Source organism: Panthera onca, chromosome C2 (assembly GCF_046562875.1).
Source record: "Panthera onca isolate mPanOnc1 chromosome C2, mPanOnc1 haplotype 2, whole genome shotgun sequence".
NCBI classification, from domain to species: Eukaryota; Metazoa; Chordata; class Mammalia; order Carnivora; family Felidae; genus Panthera; species Panthera onca.
Window position 1 is genome coordinate 146,552,831 of NC_138347.1, and position 18,524 is coordinate 146,571,354.

Genomic DNA, 18,524 nt, shown 5'->3' on the forward strand with positions numbered 1-18,524 from the left:
TTAAATAAATTGGCCCTGGGTTATGACAACCTCAACTCTGGAGATTTTTTTTCTTTGTTCTCTAGGAATCTTAGCCATGAGCTCAACACCTGGGATTGATTCTGATCCCGCCCAGTTTCCTTCCCTGACTGCAATCATCCCCCGCCCCTTTGTGAGCACTGTGCTGTGGGAATTGTTGATGGGTTAGTACATTCACTTTCTCAGGAAGAAGCCCTGTCAAGGCTTCCTCAGGGTGACTTTGCAACCAGGGTCCGGTGGTGCAGTTTAGCTGACAGATCGACCTGAAGAGAAAACACTTCTTTGACTGCTGTCTTAGGCTGGCTTTCCTAGAACTAATCTAAAACAAAGAGTTTTGTGCAGTGGTTTACTGCGGATGAGGTCTCAGGAGAAGGGAGTAAGGGAAGGGGAGAACCGCAGTAAGCCTGTAGTTTCAGGAGAGGTCTAGCCTCAGCCTCATCTCATGGGGAACTCTAGAGTATGAATTGTACCATGGTTATCTCCCTGCAGAGGCAAGAGGGTTAGACTATTAATACTCCCATGTTAATTTATCATTGGCTGCCGGCTGTCTCTCAGGGTGAGGCTTTCTGGAAATCTCTAGGCCAGGCAGCTCTCATCAGCGAAGGGCAATCCTCCAGAGGAGGGTGAAGTTGTGGCCTCTTAGGACTCAACACCTGTGGTAGCTGGGGGCTGGTGCTCTTGGCTTGGTTAAGGTATAGAGCCAGGGAGCCAACAATGCTAGCTATGGCAGCCAAAACAGTTGGAAATGGAGAGTGTGTGGACTGATACATTATCTAAGGAACACTTTATATCATATACAAATCGTATCCCATTATATTGTATTAGAATATGCATACCTCAAGACATGGAAGTAAGAGGGCATCATATTATTTGACTAGGTTGGATTACAAGATAATCCGGAGGGCGACAGGGAGGTCATCCACTTCAGCCCCTTCCTTTTATAGAAGACAATATTTAGATCAGAGTAAACTGTACTGAGAACCAGCTCTGATTACCAGTCCTCGGCTTCTAGAATTTGACCCAACTCATATCTGTCGCATGCCTGCTATGTATATGGCACAGTTTTTAGCACTGAGCAGAGAATCAGAGGACACTAGACTCAGCCTCTGCCTTGGGCCTTAGGAATGTACAGTCTGTAGAAGAAGATGAGGGAATGGAAGAAAGAAGTATTATGCAGGTCAAAATTCAGATCTCACCTCGAGAGCAGGAAGGGTTAAGTGCTGTGGCACTGGAGGGGCAAAAGTGGACACACCAAAGGATGGTCTGTGCTCACCTCAATGTGATGGGAAGCCTTCATCACAAATTTCCTGAAAAAAGATCTTCTATTTGGGGGCTAGAGGGGGTGCCACAGAAGATGAATCTGCAAGTGGGGTTCTGGGAAAGGGGAGAAAACAAACAGATAAGAACAGGCAATCCATTTTCAAAATGTCATTTGCCTCAAAAGCTTCTTCAGTTCTTAGCCTGGAAGGGCAACTTATTGAAAGGTTTACTCATTAAACAAGATTATTTTGCTAAAAGCCCAAGGTCCTGGTTTCTGTAGGGAAAATGTTGGATCCAGCCCATCCTCCATTTCCAGCACAGACATGTTTTACTTATTTTTATTTTTTGACATTTATTCATTTTTTTGAGAGAGAGTACGAGTGGGGGAGGGGCAGAGAGAGGGGGAGACACCGAACCAAAAGCAGGCTCCTCCAGGCTCCGAGCTGTCAGCACAGAGCCCGACGCAGGGCTCGAACTCACAGGCCACGAGATCATGACCTGAGCTGAAGTCAGATGCGTAACCCACTGAGCCACCCAGGTGCCCCCAGATATGTTTTAGTACAGGAGTGTTTTCAGTCTTTTAGGCTGTCCTGTGCCATACTGACATGTAGGGGATCCCCACCCACTTACTGCCTTGTTTTAGTATTCACTTAGAGTTTAGGCATTGCCACTTTGGACGGGATCTAAGATTCATCCATCCATCCATCCCTCAACAAAGTATTAATTGAGAGCCTCTTGTAGAGGAGGCCCTACCAGGGGTGCTGGGAATACAAGGATGACCAAAGGGAGTCTGAACCTACTCTCAGATGCACACAATCTTGTTAGATGAGACCAATAAATTTGACTATAGCAAAATATGATACATGCTAACATAGAGCTCTGCCCAGGACATCTAGCCAGGAATGTCTTGAAGGATATTCAAGGAAGTTTCTATAAAGAGATTCACTTTAGTTGAAATCTGAAGCCCTAGGGAAGGAGTACAGCATCCTCTCTGATCGTCTTTGTCACATGTACCACTAAAGGAAAATTACCTTTTTAAATTTTGTTTGTTGATGTGTTGTCAATCTCTCTCCTCTGCGATCCCACTAAACAGCATTGCTCAATGTTTTTGTCATCATTGCTGGCCCTAGGAGTCTTTATAGACATTTTTTTTTTCTTTTCTTCTCGTGTGTGTGTGTGTGTGTGTGTGTGTGTGTGCGTGTTTTAATTTTAAGTAGGCTCCACACTTAAAGTGGGGTTTGAACTATGACCCTCATATCAAGAGTCGCATGCTTTACTGACTGGGCCAGCCAGGCGCCCCAACAGTTTTTTTTTTCTTAATCCTTACTCTGCATCAGTGATTTTCCTTCCTGGAAGAACATACATAATCTAAAATTCACTGTCTGAATCATTTTTAAGTGTAGAATTCACTAGCGTTAAGTACATTCACAGTGATGTTTAACCATCCCCATTACCTATTTCCAGAACTTTCTCATCTTCCCCAACTGAAACTCTGTACCCATTAAACAATAACCCTCCATCTCTCTCCCACACACACGCACCCTCCCAGTCCCCAGCAACCACCTGCCTACCTTCTGTCTCTATGAATTAGTCCATTTTAGGTGCCTCATGTAAATGGAATCAGATGATATTTCTCCTTTCGTGATTGCCTTCTTTCACTTAACATAACATGCTTGAGGTTCATCCACTTTGTAACTTGTGTGAGAATTTCATTCATTTTTAGGCTGGGTATCCCCATGAAGTTGGCCACCACCTATTAAACCTGTGTGGGTCCCAGGGACCTTTGTAGGGCTACAAACCATCGTGATGTGTAAGACTTCTCCACCTCCCAAGAACCAGTGTTGCCCTCTTGGGGCAACATCATCCCCCTGAGAATGCCCGCATGAAAATGTACGCTGAGTGACCTTGTTGGTCCCATTCTTCACCGTCCGCAGCCATTAGCACAGTCCCTGGCACGTAGCAAGAGCTCGACAATCATCCATCATTTCTCTGGCTCTTTCCACAACTACTCCTTCTTTCTTATTTTGATCCACTCTTCTTTAAGCATTGCTCTCAGAGGAATCACAGATACATTTCGATGCTCAGTGGCTCAGGGTACTCGGCCAGGCTGCTCACCTTGTTCTTGTCCCCAAGCTGCCCACACCCTTCTCAGCGGCCTTGTTCACCTGCTCTCTTTAACAGAGGTGAAAGAGTACGAGCCTCCATTTGGTTCCAAGGTGCGGGAGCATCCCTGTGTTGAGAGCATGAAGGACAATGTGCTGAGAGACCGAGGACGACCAGAAATTCCCAGCTCCTGGCTCAACCACCAGGTAAGGAGTTGCTGTTCTGAAGGGAGAAGCAGATTTGTCTGAAGTGGCCTCTAGTAGAGGAGAGAATTTTAGGATATTGGGCTTCAGTCGGAGGGCGGGTCGCTTGGTGCTCCACGATCCTGTTAGGTTTTGTTTCTAGAGAAAATGTCACTGAAGTGGACTCACGCGGCAGACACACCATTCAAAGAGGGCGCTCCAGTAATCCTTTGCAGGCCGTCGTCCCGTTACGCAAGCCCGCTTGGGTCTGGCGTTAAAATATTTTGTTTGCAGGCTCTGCCCCTCACCCCCCAAGCCTTTACGTAGCGTGTTTATGTTTTGTTCCCTTCTGGGTTCCAAATATCGTCTCCTGGGAATCTTCCGCTCTAAGAGTGAGAAGTAAGCAGAGTCTGTCCCCCAGTGGGACTGGGGGGCGGGTGCCGTGTGCTCATGGCCGTGTGCAGGCCGCGCACACTGGGTCTGGAAGGACACCAGCTCTGCCATAAAAGAAAGCCGGGAGAAGTAGGAAGGTCCAAGTGAACAAATAGGAAATCTGTCTGTGGGGAGCATCCTCAGGGCTGTTGCTGTTTCTTTTCTTTTTCCAAGAGATGGTAGGCAAGGGCATCTGTGGAAGGGCAGCGGTTCTGGACTTTCGGGGTGAACTCTCCAAATTCTTTGTTTGGGGGCATCTTGACGAGAGCGGTGGTCAGAGAAGAAGAAGAAAGTGAGTGATAGGTTGCCAGGGCAAGAGAGCTGTGCGACATAACTCGGGAGCGTGAAGGAAGGACGAGAGGGAGCCGTGTGCTCCTGTCTCACGGACAGAGCTGATCTTTCTCCTGGGTAGACCCTCTGATGGCCTCCTTTGGAAGAATTCCCTTATCCAGTGAAGGCTGGGCTAAGTCATAGGTTTTCCGAAGGGCAAGGCAAATTGAGATAAGCAACAGAGACAACAGATCACGCACAATCAGGAAGACAGATGGAGCCGGAAGCCTGGTCGGTGCCAATCCTGGCCCGGAGCCACTTCAGCAGACAGTCCCTAATAAAGTCGGCGTAGAGCTTGAACCAGGCCATGGTAGCCCAGGGCTTCCCCGGGGTTTCGGGCAAACCCTCTTTGGCTGAAAACGCAAGGCTGTTTTGGGTTCCTTCCGAAGTCAGCAGGCACTGGGGTTATTTCTTTCAAACCCCGTTGCCTCCTCTGCTGTATGGTTCTTGTAATGAAGCCATTATTCATGATGATAAAATTCTGGAAAGAATTTGCATAATACATTTTTTCTCTTAATGAGATTTGTTGCCCTATTGATTTCACGTTAATGCTTAATATTTAATTTAATTTACTGCCTGTAATTACAGGGCCAGAATAAAATAAATGTTACTTGTGTACCAACAGTACCACTCCACTCTTAACAGGCCATCAATCAATACCGTCAATTAGGTGAATTTTACAATTAATTCAACATCATGAATTCACTCACAGGGCAGGAAGGGAGGGAGAGGCTCCTAGGTGTGTTGGGAAAGTTACCTGTGGTGGATGTTCAACAGCAACGTGCCGGTTCTCGGGGCAGGTGCTGGGGTATATCCGTCCCTCCTGGGCCACTTGTATCAAAGATCACCAGTGACCATGGGGAGCCTCTAACTGCCGGACACACGCTCTACGTCTGCCTCTCTGTTTAACCCCTGCCTACTTGGTTGCCAAAAAGGACTTGAAATGATGAACGTGTTTGCACTGCAAAATAAAAATTACACCCCTGAGAGAAGACCCTTGCCACCATACTGGGCAGCATTTCCTGAATGCCACCCCCTCGTTTTTTTTTAATTTTTTTTTTTTTAAGTTTTTGATACAGACAGAGTGCGAGTGGGGGAGGGACAGAGAGAGAGGGAGACACCGAATCTGAAGCGGGCTCCGAGCTGTCCGCACAGAGCCCGACGCGGGGCTTGAACTCACGGACCGTGAGATCATGATCTGAGCCCAAGTCGGACGCTTAGCCAGCTGAGCCACCCAGGCGCCCCTGAATGGCCCTTTTGAACGGCGTCTTTATGGGGCTGGACGGAACCTTCTGACAGAGCCTGGAGTCTAGCACGGCTGACTTACAAAGACAGCTGCTTCCTAGGGTGCAGCCTGATGTCGCTGGGAGGAGCGGGGCACGAGGGGTCATCCTTGGCAGCTGCCGGAAGCTGTCCAGAGAACGTGGGACTTCACAGGAGGAAACCAGCCCAAGGTTTGGACTTCACTCTGACTGGGGTATTTAACCCTGTTTAAATAGAAAGGTGTCTGTGATTCCAACTATAAGATGCTCTCAAAAGGCAAAACCATAGACGCAGGAAGATCAGTGGTCTCCAGGGGCTCAGGGAAAGAAGAAGCAGGGGTGGTGGGGTACAGAGGACTTTTAGGGCAGGGAACTTACTCGCTGGGCTATAACCATGTGCCTCCATGCTGTTGTACATCCGGCAGAACCCCTAGCGCGTCCCCCGGTATAAACCACGGACTTCGGTTGGTAGCGATGTGTCCGTGTTGGTTCCTTGACTGGAATAAATGGACCACACGATGCGAGATGTCCGTAGTGGGGGACGCTATACGTGTCAGGGGAGGAGGTGTTTGGAAACCCTCTGTGCTTTCCGCTTAGTTTTGCTATGAACCTAGGACCACCCTAAACAATAAGGCCAAAAACTGCTCTAAAGAAATAGGAAGGCGTGACAGGGTATCAGGGGCCACTTCATGGGAATTTTCCGGTACCCGGGATGCTACTGCACCTCAGAGGCCTCCTGGAGAGTCCTTGTCGCGATCAGACGTGCCGGCTCTCCATCTCACGACCTGTCGTGATCCCATGGCGCAGGAGCGGATGGGTAGAGCAGGCTTCCAGGACAGCGCACGCCCCTTTGTTCCACAGGCGAGTGGCCGGCCCCGCCTCGTGGGTGCTCAGTCGGGACGTGGGGCCAGCACCGCAGGGGCGAGGTCAGCAGGAGCCCCCCAGACCAGCAGCTCCGCGTGACTGTGACTTCCGTGACTTCTCTCCCACCGCAGGGCATCCAGATGGTGTGCGAGACTCTGACCGAGTGCTGGGACCATGACCCGGAGGCCCGGCTCACGGCCCAGTGCGTGGCAGAGCGCTTCAGTGACCTGCAGCACCTGGACAGGCTCTCGGGGAGGAGCTGCTCCGAGGAGAAGATTCCCGAAGATGGCTCGTTGAACACTACCAAATAGCTCTCTCGGGGCAGGCTGCGCTGATCTAAAGAGGCTGCCCCTGTCACCAAAGAACAGAGGCGGCGGGAAGCTGCCCCTGACCCTGAACCAATGCTTCCTGGAGGCCCCGGGGGCCACTCCCCTCCCCGTGAGCTGTGGGCGTGAGCAGAAACACCAGCGGCAGGGAGTGGGTATCATGAAGCATTCTACGCCTTTGACATTGTCATAGGATAAGCTGTGTTAGCACTTCCTCAGGAAATGAGATTGATTTTTACAATAGCCAATAACGTGCACTTTATTAATGCCTGTATATAAATATGGAATAGCTATGTTTTATATATATCTATATATGTCTATATCTATATATATATACAGCCATACTCTGGAAAGAGACAAGGAAAAAAGATCAAACATCCCAGGAAATTGGTTTGTTTGGAGCGCTCCGGAACCAGGCACAGAAGGAAGGGATCCGTGACAGCATTAGCATTTGACAATCACACGTGCGCTGGTTCTCTGACTACACAAGGTGGGGGCTCTGCATCAGGAGAGGGGCTCCGAGGCTCCGAGCCAGCCGTGGCCACGCTGCACTTGCTTTTGCAAACCAATAACTCCGTGCACGTGGAATTAGCTCCTTTTCTGGCCATGGAGCTAATTAGAGTCACGCCGTTTGGGGACCAGATCCTGGGAGACTGGGTCTCCTGGACTTCTCACTTGAGCTTCAAGCCCACGATCGGTTTGTGAGTCACCTTCCTCGACCAGCTCAGAAACCCTGTCCCATCTCCAAGAGCTTTTAGCTTCCCAGGCTTCACGGGCACAAAAATCAGAACAGATTTCCCCACTTAGGAAGTGGCCGCATATTCTACTAAAGACAGATCGTTCTTTCTGTTTGTTAATCCCCCTGCCATATCTATGTTACTCTTCTCTCCTGCCACCCAGATTCCCTTTCCTTAAAGGGAATACGTCTCCTGTCGAGGGTTCGTTGTGTTCATTTTCTCATCAGGCTCGGTTTGAGTCTCTAGCTTTCTGTGCAAACGCCGAGAGTTTCCATCTCTCTGGGCTCCTGGATGCTCCAGTACATGTTGGCCTAGTCAGAAGGATTCGAGCTGCACGACACCGCCATGGTCAGAGCTGTTTCCTCAGGCACTCTGAACATGTGTTTTGCTTGGCCAGCACAGCGTCGAACAAAATTGAGCCACTTTTTAAATATTTGGAGATTTTGCAAAACAGAAAATCTGGATCCTCCCAAGTGAAGACAGATAGCAGATGGTTTCCAGTTCTCCCCAGTCCACATTATTCACAAGACAAAGGTGTGGACACACTTTTTTAATGCTGCTTCACTTCTCGCTGTAAACGTTGGCATTTTCCACTGCCCACCCCATCCCAGGCTAGGAATTAAACCTGCCCGTAACCAAGGCCCCTTGTAAGAAATGTGCGTTATGTCAGCCATTCTCTGGCTAGATCATAGGAGTTTGATTGCCTCTCTCTTCCTGGTCTGGTGTTAAGATTTGAAGTTGGTGGGTTTTTCTGGACTGAAGGGGGCCCCCTCAAGTGGTCCCAGTTAAGCCAAATCTATTTTGCCTATATGTTAAGAGCTTTCCCCTGCGCATTACGGAGGGGAGCTCTTACCTAGAAGCTTTTGCCATGGTTATCAGTCTTTCCACCATACCAGCCTTCCCCGCCCTTTGCAGGATTTGCTAGCAAGGACTTGAATGTGGGACACAGTCCCTTTTGCATTTAGGAAGTCTGTGTCCGAATGGGCAAGAACAAAGAATGAGCTTTAATACTCCATAGGAATTTGTTAATCCACAAACAAATGTTAATGCTGCAAATAATCTCTTTTTTAATGTTGTTGAAGCTACCTATTTTCAGCCAAATAGGAATATTAGGACTGGCAGTGAGCAAATCAGTTCCATTTGGATTTTGGAAGGTCTCCTCTCATTGAAGTTTTAGCAGATAGGCTGAGATTTGGGATTAGATGAACCTTGTAGGCACCCTTCTCAGTGGGGGTGGGCTGAGAGAGTTCGGGACAGTCTGTCTGCAGCACCTTGGAAGTGCCCGGAAATTCCTTTGCACCTTAGGGCTTAGATGCTGTCCCAATAGCTGTTGCTCATTGACCTCTAGTGGTGAATTTCTAGAATACTGGTCCATTAATGGGGTTTTCCAAGATTCAAAAGAGCTTTATCACTTCTGGGTGGTCATCAGCATAAACTGGAATGTAGTGTCAGATGATACTGTGGCTTTTTTTTTTTTTCCTTGTCAAGAAAAAGACCAAGGAATAACATTCTGTAGTTCCTAAAAATACTGATTTTTTTTTTTTTACTACTATACATAAAGGGAAAGTTTTATTCTTTTATGGAACACTTCAGTACTCATGTATTAAAATAGGAATGTGAATGCTATATACTCTATATCAAATGTCTCAAGCACTTATTTTCATTCTATGCATCGTTTGTCTTTTATATAAATAAAATGTTTATTAGATGGAATAAAGCAAAAATACTCAGGTCAGCTTCCTACCTTTTGCTCCTGTTCATCGTGATTAAGCCATTTAACCACACTCGGTTATTGTGGGAAAAGTCACAAATTTTCCAATTGTTGTCGTCTTCAAGTGGCAGTCTCAAGTCCTTTTTTTAAAAAAGCAATCACAAAAGTTCCATCACAACAGATGCACCAAATGTCATTGGTGGCCAGGACATGAAGTCTCTACGTCTCCTGGCTATCATCTTGCCTGTCCCAGAAACTGGCTCCATTCACATGACTTTGTCTTCTAGGCTCCTTCCCTCGCATAGCAGGCCCTTGACTATCTTTTTGACTATTGTCACTTATGCTTCCTCTCTCTTCCTTTCTACTCATCCACAGCATCTTACTTAGGGCTTTTAGTCAGTTTATCTTCATCACCAGATGACTATGCCTTAGGCAGTTGGCTCCAGGTCCTTGCTGGAAGGATTTCTGGTAACGTCTGTGATTTGCTGCCCAACCTTTGGCCTTCCAGTTTTGAAATCTCAGAGATTCAATGGCTTCTTCTAAGTTATTAACTGAGTTCTAGTTACAGTTCTAAATATTGGGCTTCCTTTATTTTTTTAATGTTTATTTTTGAGAGAGAGAGAGAGCATGAGCAGGGGAGGGGCAGAGAGGGAGGGAGACACAGAACCAAAAGCAGGCTCCAGGCTCTGAGCTGTCAGCACACGGCCCAATGTGGGGCTCAAACCCATGAACCGCGAGATCATGACCTGAGTTGAAGTCAGTTGCTCAACTGACAGGGCCACCCAGGTGCCTGCCCCCTACGTTGGGTTTCTAAACCTCAGCACTACTGATGTTTTGATCAGATAGTTCTTTGGGGAGTGGGCCTGTCCTGTACATTGTAGACAGCATCCCTCACCCCCACCTCCCAGCTGTGACAACGAAAAATGTTGCCAAACATTGCCAAATGTCCCCTAGGGAACAAAATCACTCTTGGAATCACTGAACTAGATGATGTGGTCCTATAGTCCTGTGGGCATGAGTTATAGTCCTATGTTAACTAGTAGCTCGACAATTTTAGTGGTTATCTGCTCCTCCATTTATCAGCTTTGTGACCTGCGTAATTATATGCTTCATGCTTCAGCTTCATATGTAAAATAGGATTTTACAGACCTCATCCTATACAATATACCATTGTGATAGGAATACACGCAAAAGCTTTTGGAGTTGTGTCTTGAACTTGGAAAGCCTGCAGTGCATACTGGCCAATACTAAATTGGTTTAGTAGGCCAACGGCTGCTTTCCCAATGAGGTAGATTTTGGGGTAGACCCTAGAGAGCATTAACACCACTGAAGAGACCTGGGCACGTGCTCCACGGCCTGTATGTGGATAATCTGAGGAGAGCTCCCATTCCCTGAGTACCTCCCATCTCATCAAATTGAATCCCCCACCCGCGCCCTGAGGTAGATAGTATGTCCCCTCTACAGATGAGAAATCATCCTGACAGAACTTAAGAAAGAAGCCTAGGGTTTCACAGGGGTAGAATCTGGGTGACGGGCCAAGTTGTCTTAGAATTTGGAAGAATTTGGAATAATTCTTGGTTCTTTTCTCCACGTCATACTGTCTCCTGAGGGAACTGGCTTGTACGTTGGAACAAGAGGGCCATACCATGATGAAATGTTCTACTCCACGTACATAGCATGGTCGCTGTTCTCACCTCCCCTGCCCGTGGAGTTGATTGCTCAGTGGAGATAAGGAAAATGCTGCTTCATCTATGTAATCCACTGACTCTCCACCCACATGATAAATGTCATCTAAAGCCTTGATGAGAACTGGAAGATGAATGAATATGTGTGGACAGTGTTGCCTAATGTGTGGCACGGACACTGGTACTTCAGATGATTCTAGATTGTGACAACCCTTAAAAATATGGTTTTAGTGGGCCTGTTCTTATTTAATTAAAAAAATTTTTTTAAGTTTATTTTGAGAGACAAGAGCAGGCGGGGAGGGGCAGAGAAAGGGGGAGAGAGAGAATCCCAAGCAGGCTCCGCACTGTCAGCGCGTAGCCAGATAACAAACTGTGAGATCACGACCTGAGCCGAAAGCAAGAGTCAGACGCTTCACCAACTAAGACCCCCAGGAGCCCCTATACTGTTCTTATTTTAACACACAGCGGAAAAAATGAACACTTTAAGCCTCGGGTTTCACAAATATCAATCCATATTAATCACTAACATGTATTGAGTACTCAGAAGCACCAAACCCTGTTCTCTCTTCTACCTTCTTTATCTGCTTTAATCTTCGCCCCAAACCTGCGAGGGAGCCTTACCTCCATGTTAGCGATGAGGAAACTGAGGCAGAGAGTGAAGTATTCCGGAGAGTTCCACAGTTAGCAATCCTTAGGCCAGGATTCGAACTGAAGCAATGAGATTCCAGAGCCCATCCTCCCATCTCGAACACGAAAGAGAGGTGGCGTAAAAGAGAAAGGGGTTCGGAACCTCTGGCATGCTCCAAGGTCTGATTTGTTAGCCTAAACTATGGAAGAGTAAGGTGCAGTTTGGAGGGCAAGGGGTTGGCCATAAGGGAGCCAAGGGAGAGAAAGCCATTCCTCAAAGTCACATGGACTCTGGGCTCCAGTCCAAGAGCTTCGGCCAAAACAGGAGCCAAGGTCTTCTGACCCCCTTCGCAGGCTCCGTTTTGCTGGGGTTATTTCAGTTCTTGTTACTGCAAGGTCAGGCGCTTTCCTGGTTGGCCGAAAGTCCCCAAGCGCCCTCAGCAGACCCATGGTCTCTTGTGCCAGTCCCCAGCTTTTGGATGCAGGCACTCTCAGAGCCCACGAGTTTCTGTTTTGGGGTGGGGGCTTTGTTGTAAGCCCTCTTTGCAAACGACACTTGCTAACGGCACGGTCCTGAGGGAAATCCCTCCCCTAGGTGACAGGAAACTTCATTTAAACCAGTGCGTCCGTCCTTTTTCACCAAACTCACCGCCGTTGGTGTCTCTCATTCTGTTCATTTTCTTCCTGAAATAGGCCTTCTAATCATTGCTAATCACATTTCCAATTCCTTTTTTTTTTTTTAAATTGAATAATTATAGCTCCAGATGATGGGTTTGGGGCCGTGGCTTTTCGGGCCTGTTTTGCAAACCATGCTGATAAAGACAAGATTGTGAACTTTCCCATAATACATGGCCTGCCAGTCAGCCTCGCACAGCGTAATTTCATTCTAGCACACCTCCAGATCTTTGCTGCATTTAAAAATACCTTAAGAGTCTTCCTATTCTAATTAAGCTGAAATTGTACACACTGAAATGCTTGCTCTCTTTCACTCTATGCACATGAGTGCACGTGCGCACGCACACACACACACAAAGTGGTCCTTAAAAATCTCTTCTGTATGCAGCCTGTGAAGTACACAGCTTCTGAAAATGTCCTCAGAGCCTTCTCTCCACCCATGCCCACAATAGCAAATGACAGAATGACTATAGCCCTGATGCCATTGGGTCATCAAAAAAGATAAAATGCCTTTGAATTTTCATGTTTTGTCTAAGTATTCATAACAAAATCATTAAAATTGGGCCCTCGAGAGCCAGACTCCCTTGGTTCAAATCCTAACTCTGCCACCAACCACCTACACAACTTGGTGCCAGCCTCTTAACCACTGTATTCCTTCGGCTTCTTTCCATGTAAAATGGGGTTGACGATAGGACCTTCCTGGGAGAGCAGTAAGGGTTGCCGTGAGAGTAGCGCTCCTGTTTTAAAAGTGGTTAGAACAGAGCCTGGTGTTGCAGGGCTGGTTCAATATTCACAAATCAATCAATGTGATACATTACATGAATGAAAGAAAAGAACCATATCCTTTCAATAGATGCAGAAAAAGCATTTGACAAAATACAGCATCCTTTCTTAATAAAAACCCTCGAGAAAGTCGGGATAGAAGGAACATACTTAAGCATCATAAAAGCCATTTATGAAAAGCCCACAGCTAATATCATCCTCAATGAGGAAAAACTGAGAGCTTTCCCCCCTGAGATCAGTAACACGACAGGGATGTCCTCTCTCACCACTGTTGTTTAACATAGTGTTGGAAGTCCTAGCATCAGCAATCAGACAACAAAAGGAAATCAAAGGCATCAAAATTAGCAAAGGTGAAGTCAAACTTTCACTTTTTGCAGCTGACATGATACTCTACATGGAAAACCCGACAGACTTCAACAAAAGTCTGCTAGAATGATACATGAATGCAGCAAAGTTGCAGGATACAAAATTAATGTACAGAAATCGGTTGCATTCTTATACACCAATAATGAAGCAACAGAAAGAGAAATAAAGAAACTGATCCCATTCACAATTGCACCAAGAATCATAAAATATGTAGGAATAAACCTAACCAAGATGTTAAATATCTGTATGCTGAAAACTATAGAAAGCTTATGAAGGAAATTGAAGAAGATACAAAGAAGTGGGAAAACATTCTGTGCTCATGGGTTGGAGAATAAATATTGTTAAAATGTCAATACTACCCAAAGCAATCTACACATTCAATGCAATCCCACTCAAAATTGCACCAGCATTCTTCTCAAAGCTAGAACAAGCAATCCTAAAACTTGTATGGAACCACAAAAGACCCCCAATAGCCAAAGTAATATTGAAGAAGGAAACCAAAGTGGGAGGCATCACAATCCCAGACTTTAGCCTCTACTACAAAGCTGTAATCATCAAGACAGTATGGTATTGGCACAAAAACAGACACATAGACCAATGGAATAGAAGAGAGACTCCAGAAGTGGATCCACAAATGTATGGCCAACTAATCCTTGACGAAGCAGGAAAGAATATCCAATGGAAAAAAGACAGTCTCTTTAACAAATGGTGCTGGGAGAACTGGACAGCAACATGCAGAAGGATGAAATTAGACCACTTTCTTACACGATTCACAAAGATAAACTCAAAATGGATGAAGGACCTGAATGTGAGACAGGAAACCATCAAAACCCTAGAGGAGAAAGCAGGAAAAGACCTCTCTGACCTCAGCCGCAGCAGTTTCTTACTTGACACATCTCCAAAGGCAAGGGAATTAAAAGCAAAAATAAACTATTGGGACCTCATCAAGATAGAAAGCTTCTGCACTGCAAAGGAAACAATCAACAAAACTAAAAGGTAACCAATGGAATGGGAAAAGATATTTGCAAATGACATATCAGATAAAGGCCTAGTATCCCAAATCTATAAAGAACTCACCAAACTCCACACCCGAAGAACAAATAATCCAGTGAAGAAATGGGCAGAAGACATGAATAGACACTTCTCTAAAGAAGACATCCGGATGGTCAACAGGCACATGAAAACATGCTCAACATCGCTCCTCATCAGGGAAATACAAATCAAAACCACACTGAGATACCACCTCACGCCAGTCAGAGTGGCTAAAATGAACAAATCAGGAGACTATAGATGCTGGCGAGGATGTGGAGAAACGGGAACCCTCTTGCACTGTTGGTGGGAATGCAAACTGGTGCAGCCTCTCTGGAAAACAGTGTGGAGGTTCCTCAAAAAAACTGAAAATAGATCTGCCCTATGACCCAGCAATAGCACCGCTAGGAATCTACCCAAGGGATACAGGAGTGCTGATGCATAGGGGCACTTGTACCTCAATGTTTACAGCAGCACTTTCAACAATAGCCAAATTATGGAAAGAGCCTAAATGTCCATCAACTGACAAATGGATAAAGAATATGTGGTTTATATACACAATGGAATACTACTTGGCAATGAGAAAGAATGAAATCTGGCCATTTGCAGCAACGTGGATAGAACTGGAGACTGTTATGCTAAGTGAAATAAGCCATACAGAGAAAGACAGATACCATGTTTTCACTCATATGTGGATCCTGAGAAACTTAACAGAAGACCAGGGGGTAGGGGAAGGGGGAAAAAAAGAGTTACAGAGAGGGAGGGAGGCAAACCACAAGAGACTCTTAAATACTGAGAACAAGCCGACGGTTGATGGGGGGTGGGGGAGAGGTGAAAGTGGGTGATGGGCATTGAGGAGGGCACCTGTTGGGATGAGCACTGGGTGTTGTATGGAAACCAATTTGACAATAAATTATATTTAATCATAATAAAAAAAAGAACAGAGCCTGGTGCACATAAGAACTGGTTGTTAGGATGATGATCGTTTTTTTTTTTTTTTGCATTCTGCTTTAAAATGAAGCTCTGTCATAATATTTCCCAGACATGCTGTGCCCCAAATTTGGGGGCAAAATGGACTCTTGAGGAAGATGAGCCCTATTTACATCTGTAACTATGAGCAGACCACCCCATATGGTTGAAGAGATTTTCACTCAGCCTGGCATGGCTGTGGTGGTAAATACAGGGCTCTGGGAGGCAGGAAAGCCTGGGGTCTAGTCTGGCTTCACCAGCCACTGCCCTGTTTCTCCATGACTTTGGTCTCTTGCTCTTGAGACTCACCTGAGACTCTTCCCTGTCCTGCCCACATTAGAAAGCTGGAGACAAATCAAATGACATGATAAGTAAAAATGCATGGGAAAAGTCCTGGATAGTATTGATGCAAGAAGGAATTTATTGCCTTTTTTGGACATGGAGAGATACACTGAGATTTTGCTGGAACATTAGATTCTCTTTTGTTAATAACATTATATATGTATACGATCATCATGCCAGCAATCCTGGAAGGGGGGAATTATTTTTTTCCATTTTGCAGTTAAGGAAATGGAAATAAGTATCTTATGCAAGTTTACAGTTTACACCCAGTCTCTCCCAAGTGCAAACCATCCGCTCTGGCAAGCTGTTTTGTCCATATTTATTTCCTTCATTCAACATACGTTAGTTGAATGCAGAATAGTGTACCACCCGAGGTCTGCTTGCAGCTTGAAAGCAAAAACTATGTGTTGCTACTCAGCGTTTTATACCAGCATCTAGCACAGAGTGGAGCACATAACAGTTGTTCAATAATTTTCACTGAAGGAAGAAAATAAGCCTCTTGGCCTTTGGAAGTTCACAATCCGACAGAAGACACAGACATTCAAATAAACAGCACGCGCTCAGGAGGTCCTAATTGGTAATGGCTGTTGGAGTGAAATAGCCTGAGGCCAAAAATGCCTAGATTTTGCAGAGACCTGCTTAGCGAGAGCCTGAGTGCTGTCCCTTATCTGCCATGTATGAAATGCTCCAGCCACCATGGCTATCCCTGACAGGGTGGACTTGCTCCTTCAGTTCCCTTAGAACTCTCTCTCAAGGAGCTTGTGTTAGTTCCCTAGGGCTGCTGTAACAAATGAGCACAATCTGAACGAACAGAAATGTATTCTTCCACAGTTCTGGAGTCTAGAAGTCCACAATCAAGGTGTCAGCAGGACCTCGTTCCCTCTGAAGTCTCTAGGGAATAGTTAGGACTACTGCTTGATGTGTCCAGATCCCATTGGCCCCAGGCATTTCATGGCAGTTCTTGGCTTTTGGCCACGACACTCAAGTGGGCCTCAGTCTTCACATTACCTTTTTATTTGCTTCTCTGTGTGTGTCTTGTAAGTATTGTTTTCATTTGAGTTACAGCCCACCTAGGTAATCCAGGATGATCTCATCTCGTGATTCTTAACTAAATTCCATCTGCAAAGACCCTTTTTCCAAATAAGGTCACATTCACAGGTTCTGGGGATCAGGACATGGATACATTTGCAGGGGGCGGGGGGGGGGGGGGACCATCATTCAACCCAATACAGAGCATTAGCCAATTCCTCTGATATCAATTCTTGCCAAGATGAGAAGATCTCAAGTCCAACACTCTCCTTTTGGTCACTTGAAGCATTCCTAAAGATGACCCTGACAGATTCACAAATTTCATTTGTTTCATTTTCTATCTTAACACACACACACATATGCCGTGTGCGCGCGCACACACACACACACACACACACGGTATGTTTATACTGTACGGTAATTAAAATATCACTTGAGGATTACTATTTATCTCAGTGACTTCATATCCTTTTTATACACCTATCATTTTTCTAGCAGTTAGGAATTTTGTCCTCCAGAAGTATGAGAATGAGGTGAAGTTGGCAACTCTTTCCCCACCCACTATACCTCCCTTGGATGCCACCCTGTGTTTAACAGCCCCTGCTACCACGTAGGGAGCGATTCATGGTTCTCCAACAATATTATGGAATTTCACACCAGTGCCAAACTTAAAAATAAACTGTGACAATTGAAAATATTCAGTTGCCTTGTTCCAATGCCCCATCTCATTCCTTTGAAATCAGAAAGGATGAGAATGACAAGTCAGGTTCTAGCCTATTTCTTAGTCCCTTACCTCCATGACCTTGGGTATTCTAGTAATTATTCTAGCATAGCAAGTGACTGTAAGACCTAATGGCTTAAATCAACCATTTTACTTAAATTTTGTGGATCAGAAACTTGAGGAAAGCTGGGGCTGGACAGAGCTCCCTTGGGGTCTCTTCTGCCATTGAACTCCCATGTTGACTCATGGGATCATTAGATCATTAGATCCCATTAGACTCATGACTCATTAGAATCATCTGATGGCTCAGTTGAGCTGGACGGCTAAGATACCTCACTTGGCAGTTAAAGCTGGTTATTGGCTGGGAGCTCAGCTGGGACCATCATCTAGCACACCTCCACCAGGTGGCCTTTCCACCTGGGGGTATCAGGGCACTAGTGTTCTTACACGGCAGCCGGCTCCCTGTAGGGTGAATGGGCCAAGAGAACCAGGCAGAAACTGCATGGACATTTATGGCATCTTCTTGGAAATCTTATAACATCACTTCTCCCATACTCTTGAACCAAGCAGTTGCAAGTAACTCGAAATCAAAGCAAGGGGAGGGTCTCAAACCTCTCAATGTGAGAAGTGACAATTTTAGGCAAAGCCTAAAAACTACCACAGGTACTTTACTGTATGTGGGTCTCAGTCTCTCATGTGTAAAATGGAACTACATTATCTCTAAGATTCCTCTTAAAATTCTCAGTTTATGAAGTACTTTCCTTTATTTATCTTAATAGACTCACATTAATATTTGTATATTCAAAAATATTTCCTTTCCTTTATATCACAAAAGAACCATATTACATAAAATTAGGGGGAAAAGAGAGAAAAGTTTCCATTCCAATAGACTTCCTAGTCTTCTCCATATTTTTAGAGTTGTTTTCTTCATGTAGTGTTTATGTGCCTGTGTATGTGTTATGTGTGGGGAAACTTTTCCCCAGAATAAGCCAGAAGGACATTCTGGAATCTTATTTTTAAGAGGCATCAGTTCCCATTATAACTAAACATGCTATGTAGTAGTAAAAGTTAAT

The 18,524-nt window shown here is 45.6% G+C and overlaps 1 protein-coding gene across 2 annotated transcripts in view; it reads left to right on the forward strand.

The window, feature by feature from the left end:
• Positions 1-9,257, forward strand: part of TGFBR2 (transforming growth factor beta receptor 2) — a 91,741-nt gene extending 82,484 nt beyond the window's left edge. For both annotated transcript variants that reach the window (XM_060638451.3, XM_060638450.3), the window contains 2 exons: positions 3,460-3,587; positions 6,583-9,257. In XM_060638451.3, coding sequence (XP_060494434.1) covers positions 3,460-3,587; positions 6,583-6,762 — 308 coding nt within the window. In that variant the 3' untranslated portion in view covers positions 6,763-9,257. The remainder of the gene's footprint in view (positions 1-3,459; positions 3,588-6,582) is intronic.
• Positions 9,258-18,524: the final 9,267 nt, after the last annotated feature.